A 7,649-nucleotide genomic window follows, 5' to 3' on the forward strand; every position below is an offset into this window, starting at 1 on the left:
TATAAAATTAGGGGGGAATTCAAATAAGTTATTAGATTAGAAAAAAAATTAAAATAAATTATTTAACTTGTAATTATTTTAATTTAATTTCAATCGATAATTGTTATTAATATATAATCACAAAAACAAAAACATAAAAGAAAATAAGAATATGAAATAAAAGTGGTGGAGTAGAGTGTTGAATTTTATTAATCAAAATCATTATAGTGAATAAAAGATGAATGAGTGTTGAATTATTAAGTGGAAGAGAAAGAAGATAATGTGGAGAGTAAAAAGTAAAAATGAGTGTGTTGAATATGTAAACAATTGTACATAGTCTTAGATAACCACACACCTTCTTCACTTCTTCATTTTGACATGCAATGAACAAAGCCTCCATATCAATAGTTCATTTGACATATATCATAATTATTTTTTATTGTGAAATCGATGGCAAGAACAAAGTATAATATATTTACTTTTTTGTAAATAAACCCATAAGGGTAAGAAAAAGGGAGGCAATAAGAACACAATAAAATTGGTTATAAACTGTTATTCTTTACTTTCTCTTTGAAACAAGATTACAAGTGTTACAGAATAACAAATAACCTCTCTCACACTAATTAGAATTTGCAGTGTGCATTAATGAGAGACTAGTATGCTATTTATAATAAACCTAACATACTAAACTAATAGGTTTTTTTAAGATCAAGAATCAGCTTGTTGAGCAAATCCAACTGCTCACCCGACACTATGTCTTCAATCATCTCGAATAAATACAAATCTTGCTTCAAGTAGATTCGATTTACCAACGGTTTGGTCATGTACAAACTTTCCAGTTTCACCCATAACCCTGATGTCATCGTCTCCTTTGATACCTATCGAAGAACCTTATCACCAAGGCTCAATAAGATTCCGTTGTGGGCTTTCTCTATCATGGTCGTCTTTTCTTTTTACATTAATGCAACGTCCATAGTTGTCGCTCCCTTCAACGCTTCCAAGCAACCCTGTTGGATCAGTAGGGCTTTCATCTTCAAGTGCCACAGACTGGAATCGTTCACTTCGGTGAATTTTTCAATCTCATACTTTGTTTACGATATCTTCTCCATGCTCACCGCACTAATTTGTTGTGAAATTGATGCCAAAAACAAAGTATAATAAGTTTAATTTCTTGTAAAGAAAACCACAAGGGTAAGAAAAAGGGAGGCAATAAGAACACAATGAAATTTATTATAAATTGTTATGCTTTATTTTCTCTTTGAAACAAGATTACAAGTGTTTCAGAATAACAAATAACTTCTCTCACCCTAGTTAGGATTTGCAGTGTGCAATGATGAGAAACTAGTATGCTATTTATAATAAACCTAAACTAATGGGTTTTTTTCACAAGTAATCATTACAAGCTAACTTAGGGTACAAGCTAACTTAAACAATTGGACATAACAAACAGGCCCAATTTAAAATACTAACAACCCTAGCATTTCAACACTCACATACTAGAGCATACTTCGACTATAGCATGTAGGTCTTCGACATCAGCATGTGAACATACTTCGACGGCATATCCAATAGAGTTCGATCCAATTTCTCCCATTTTTTTATATAAAAATATATTTATGATGTCATTGATTTATTCATAAATCTAATAATAAATCCAACACCATAAGATATACTTTGACTTGTATGACACATAAACCTCTAATTTCCAACTATATACTTGTATAGAGAGGCATTTACAAGCGACATGTCATTGTTATTTACACATTTTAAACTTGTTTCAATTGGTGTTGCAACAGAATTGCAGTTGAGTATATTGAACTTTTTAATAACAACTTCAATATATTTCTTCTAATGCATAATACTCAATCCTATGTAGGTGCACGTAGATGATAGGATTGTGAAGTAAATCTAAAAAAGTACAAGAGACCACCTCAAATTTGCCCAAAATCCATCACCATCTACTTCTTAAAATTCTTCATTTCTAGCTCATCGATTCCTCTTACTTACATATCATCATTATACAAAGTTAAAACTCCACATCTCTGGGACCAATATGAAAATGTGAAGATCCACTATGAACTTGAGTGTTACACCTTACATATTACAAACTTTCTGCATCTTATTCTTCCCTTAATGATCTCTTAATTATCTCTATTTCTCTCACGTTAATGAATGAATCAACAAACCATTTATATTAGATAAACTTGTTACTATTATTGCATCACACAAAGAATACAAATTTGAATCATGTGTCGTTAGAATTGAGTGTAGTCAGGTGCAATCAACGCCTTAGAATTATCTGATGAAGATCAGAAGATTCATATCTAAAATGAATGTTTTATTTTAAATAAAATATAAAATTTAGAGGTTGAAGTTTGGACCTTTCGATCCTCATCATTAGATAATGTTAACTGCATGACCGCACTTAAGCCTATCCCAAATATAACATCGTAAAAAAACTTTTAAAAAACTAGAAAAATTAGATCCTACATAACATAAAAGAGACAAAGAAAAACTACAAAGTTCCCAAGATAAAACTAACTTCATTGCCACGGGCTAGTATAATCGATCATGAAGATAACGGGAGACTAAACTTCATTTTGATAATAGATTGAGATAAGTTTATTAAGCCATGATAAATCAAGCAGAACCATGTACATTAATCGCATAAAATGCAAGCCAATTCGTCCAATTGGGCTTGAGCCTAATCTCCCAATCCAAACCCATGTTCCCTTGACTTAGTTGGAAAAACAAGTGGCATACACAATATCCCAGGAAAAACTAGTCAAATGAAGGTGGCAAAATTTTCCTCCATTGAATGGGAAAAAACTATTCTCCCATTAGGCAAACTTAGAGGAAAGGTGGACTTAACTTTTTATGTTCAACTCATAGAGGTGTCAATAAATACCTCAATCTCAAAATAAAACATAAATCTCCAATTCTCTATAAAATCAATAAGCAAAGCCTCTCACAACCACCACGTGAGGAGACCTTCAGCAAAATCCACAAACTCTAAAACTAAATAGCCCTACACAAATATGGTTTTCACGTCATTGTACTTTTTAGGAGTATGATTGGTGCCATTTGTGGGACTTGGTAAAATTGACCTGAGCCACATTCACCATTAATTCACAACTGCCTTAGTAGCCTTTCTCAACATGGCCAACTTTTTAAGCTATAGATGCAACTTATTGATAGCTTGAGGATAGGCCAAATTTTTCCGGAAGGGATGGATGTTGCGACTAAAGCTCTCAAGAACACGTAACATTTACTTTGTTATTTACTTTTAGTTCTTTATTTGTTGAACATGAACATGTTCAACTTCTAATGCATGAAGTATGTTTTTGGATAATTTGAAATTTTGTATGTTTTCTTGTTTTTTCTTATGAATATAGTGGGATTGAAACAAATTTCAAATGGTTTAATGATTGAATAGTCAGATGCATATGAGTTGGTGTTTACTACCTCAGGTGCAAAAGAGATTCAAGCTCGCACATGTCGAAGCCATCATTGATCTCGTTGTACTTCTCATCGATCTTGAAAAATAAGAGACCAATATAACGTCATTATCCTTAAAGGTGTTACTATCTGAGCTATTTCTAAAGCACCTACAATCGTCACTCCCAAACATTTCCCTCTTAAATTAATTCCAATTAATTTTCCAATTTCCACCCCTCGAACTTTTGATAAAGCAGTTCCATAGTTTGCATCTCTCTTCACGAATGCCATGCTACATTACCAATTCACGTCACACTCGCTAAAAAAACTATCCTTTAAAGACTAATAGAAAAGGAATAGGAGAAGGAAATACTTGCTATAGGGCTTCGTGAGATGTTTGACAACTTGGTTGAAGAAGGAAACAAAATTATAAGAAAAAGCGCTCACAAATGTGATAAGTATAGACATAAAGTGAAAGAAATGGGTGTGATGGTCCTAGAATGTATAAGGGACCCAGAATCTCTTAAGTCCGTCATTCATCATGACTGTGTTAGGCCATCAATGGTCCGACTTCCAGGAAGGTAGTAAATGATGAGTTCATATCAAAAACCTCTTCCCAAAAAACTTAATCATAATCCATTCAGAGAAGAAATCCAAAGGTTTACACAAACATATGTTCATCAGAAAAATGAAACGCGCCCAACAATCGGACGACCATGATCGACCAATTATAACCATATAATAGCCCATTTTGAGAATTGTGTCCTTTTAACTCATTCCACCCTTACATGCCTCGTATCTGAGAGGTTGAGAATTGTTACGAATATCAAGGTTCACACCATGTCTTAAAAACTTTATCGTTACATGCCTCATGCTTAGGGGAAATGGGGATAACCCATGCCCAAATAATGTCAATAATCTCAGCCAATTTGCGCAGGATCACATGAGATGCATGTAATGATGTAAAGGACTTAAATATGGTTAGGTGATATAGACCAAACATCTAACATTAAGGAGAACTCGCTACATCCTTCAACATCTTCACTAAATGCATCATCCATCACATTATCTAATATAGTGAGATTATTTCACTCATAATTGAGAATGAGAATGCAACTCTAAGATCTTACGCAATTTACCGCCACACCTTGTTACACCTTTACCAATAAGTCATCCATCACAATCTTTAGTAAAGTGGGGGTCGTGCGAGTTTTTTTCGAAATTATAAACTCGAGACTCAACACGTTTCATTAAGTCGTGGAGGCTATATATATATATATATATATATATATATATATATATATATATATATATATATATATATATATATATATATATATATATATATATATATATATATATATATATATATATATCGACCTTATAAGTTAAGTCAGATCATCACTTTTTTACATATCACAATCTCGAACACATCGCAGATAAGATCATTACTATTATAGTCCTTGCAAATACATGACTTATTTCTTAAGTCAAGTCCAAATTTATACAATTGGTATTCCCTCAGTTTCAAAATGATTGTCGTTTAAAGTTTTGTACACAGATTAAAGAATGTAATAATATTTTCTTAAGACATTACTCCTTCCGTCCTAAAATAATTGTCACATTTAGAAGAAAAAAATCCCAAAATACTTATCACTTTAGATTACCAATGCACTTTTATATTTAATCTTCCAATTGTAACCTCTAATAAATACTCTTAATTTATTGTTTTTTCACTTACATTAATGCTAATTTGAATACAACAATAGTTAATAGTTATTCAGGATAATTTAGTAAAGTCAGTATTCTCTCTTTTTTATTTATTATTGTTTTTTACTATTTGTGAAATGTACAATTGCGACAAATAATATAGGACCTTATAAATAAATTAGGAATTATAAATAAATTAGAAATAATATATAGGATAATAATTGAATGACATAATTAAAAAAATAGCAATAATTTCAATATTAAATAATGAAAATGAAATTCATTTTAAAACAAACTTTATTTATTAAAATGACATTATTTTAGGAAACGGAGTCCCTAACTTGTCATTTCTACACCAGATCTATAATTTAAAATAAAGCTATACTTTATAGATCGGATGCAAACCATATTTGCCTAATCTAAGACTGGATGCAAACCATACTTGCCCAACCGAAATGCAATCTTTAAAACAATAGTCTCTGCTCTCAATCGAACTGTTGCATATTAGACACAGTATATAATAAAATTCATCCCTCTTTTTCTCAAACACTGGTTAAGAGGAAGGATGTTGTGATGAGATACATTGTTTTTCTTTATTGATATCTTTATGTTTCGTATAACATAAATACATATATGCCATGATTACAAACTATGCCAAACAAATAATAACTCGTATCACACTAGTATGCATTCAACGATTTTCTCCGTGATTTATTTGATTTGTAGAGATACTCCAACTATAAGACATTATTTCAGAAATATTTTACTTAAACACATACAGATAACATATCCAAGATACAGATATCAATTCTCAGGAACAATCTTGAAAGCTCTGGTCTTATCTATCCAATTTATCAGAGAATTCTTAGTGTTCCTGAACCCTACAAACCCATGTTCTTTAGCCTTGTTCATGCTATCCACAACCCCTCCTCCAAGCATAATATCCACAAACCACCACTCACCAACTTCCTCCAACTTCGTCTTATGCAACTGCTTCTCCCTCACAATCTCATCCCAAACAGGACCTTTATCCTTCATCAACTCCGACAACCTCACACGAGGACCCACCTTGTACCCATACTCCTCAATCCCAAACTGTTCTGCCAAAACCTTCCATAAATGCTTCCACCTGAAAACATCACCGTTGCTACAATTAAAAGCTTCATTCTTAGCATAAGGATCCACCGCAGCCCAAATATGCTGCTCAGCAATCAAATCCGCATCAGAAGCCACAGAATAAGACTCCCAAGCTTCCTTAGTACCAGGAAACCTCAAAGGAAGACCTTCATGCTTGCAAATTGTAGCATAAACACAAAGAGAACCAACAAGGTTCATCAAACTATAAGGCGAAAATCCGAATATAACTTGAGGTCTATGAACAGACCAACTCAAACCCTCTTTCTTACGAGTTTCTTCAAACAAGATATCTTCTTGAACATAATAAAAATTCGGCACATCCAAACGCGGTAGATCCTCCGTAAACGGCGGCTCGTGACTTTTAACCTTGCCTAACAGCTCGAACGGTCCTACATAGTGCTTAGCGCCAGTCTGAAGGGAGACATGGCGGAGATTGACGGCGTTAGGGATAACCGCACGGAGGACGTTGCGTAACATGTCGCCGTTAACTTTGCAGTTTTCAGCTTCCGTGGGGCGGCTTGTCCAACAGACGTAGAAAACGTGTGTGACGTCGGTGAGAACGGAGAGTTTGGTTTGGGTGTCGTTTGGATCGGTGACGTCGCATTGGATGTATTCGATTCGGTGATCTTCGCTCCAGGAAGGACGAGGACGCCGCCCGACGCCGTAGACTTTCCATCGGCCGCCTGGTGTGTCGGGTAGGGGGAGAATCTCGGCGAGGCTGTTGCCGACGATGCCGGTGACGCCGATTATCAGAGCCACGCTCTCGGAGGTTCGCGGCGGTTCGTCATCATCGAATTTTTTCTGCAAAAAAAAGGAAATTGAGTTATGATGAATTAATAATTAGGAATAGAAATGAAATAATTGATGGAAATGATTGAGAGATTGTTGGTTACCTTGGCAGCGCCAATAGCTCCGGACCACCACCAGCTCATAGTTCAGATTCAGGAAATGTAAGATATTGGTAAAGATGATGAAGAGTTCCTAAGGAATTTGGTTCTTTTATAACTTGTAGATTTGTTATTTGTACACGTTAAGATGATTGTGTTTGGGAGGGATTTGTTATTTGTTCACCTCAAGACGTAGATGGGATTTTTGGATCTGTTTTCGTTTAGGTGGGATTTGTTATATCTGAATTCTTATCTACCTATTAAAAAGAAAAATTGGATAGAGCTGCTCTTTCTTAATGTAAAATGCTTTAAAAATAATTAAAAAATATATTATTTAATAAATAATCAAATAACATAAAATAAATAATACAATATAATTTATATTGATGCAAGATTTACTATTCAATTTTTTTTGACGGATAGAAAAAAGTTGTTTCATTAAAAAAAGAAAAAATAAAAAAAAAATACTTAAAATATCAACAAATAAACAAATTCAAT

At 33.5% G+C, this 7,649-nt stretch overlaps 1 protein-coding gene across 1 annotated transcript; it reads right to left on the bottom strand.

The window, feature by feature from the left end:
* Nucleotides 1–5,645: 5,645 nt before the first annotated feature.
* Nucleotides 5,646–7,354, bottom strand: LOC131660827 (3-oxo-Delta(4,5)-steroid 5-beta-reductase-like). The gene is made up of 2 exons (XM_058930172.1): nt 7,158–7,354; nt 5,646–7,065 (listed from the first exon to the last, which is right to left on the bottom strand). The coding sequence occupies exons 1-2, from the start codon at nt 7,194–7,196 to the stop codon at nt 5,932–5,934; spliced, it is 1,173 nt and encodes a 390-aa protein (XP_058786155.1). The 5' UTR covers nt 7,197–7,354; the 3' UTR covers nt 5,646–5,931.
* Between the last annotated feature and the right edge of the window lie 295 nt (nt 7,355–7,649).

This window comes from Vicia villosa, linkage group LG3, assembly GCF_029867415.1.
Source record: "Vicia villosa cultivar HV-30 ecotype Madison, WI linkage group LG3, Vvil1.0, whole genome shotgun sequence".
Taxonomy (NCBI): domain Eukaryota; kingdom Viridiplantae; phylum Streptophyta; class Magnoliopsida; order Fabales; family Fabaceae; genus Vicia; species Vicia villosa.

What these genes read in the sequence shown, in the direction of transcription:
- LOC131660827 (XM_058930172.1), bottom strand. Translation starts at nt 7,196, where the DNA reads ATGAGCTGGTGGTGGTCCGGAGCTATTGGCGCTGCCAAG. An exon ending in GAGCTATTGGCGCTGCCAAG is followed by an intron (nt 7,066 to 7,157) that starts GTAACCAACAAT and finishes TTTTTTTTGCAG; the next exon opens with AAAAAATTCGATGATGACGA.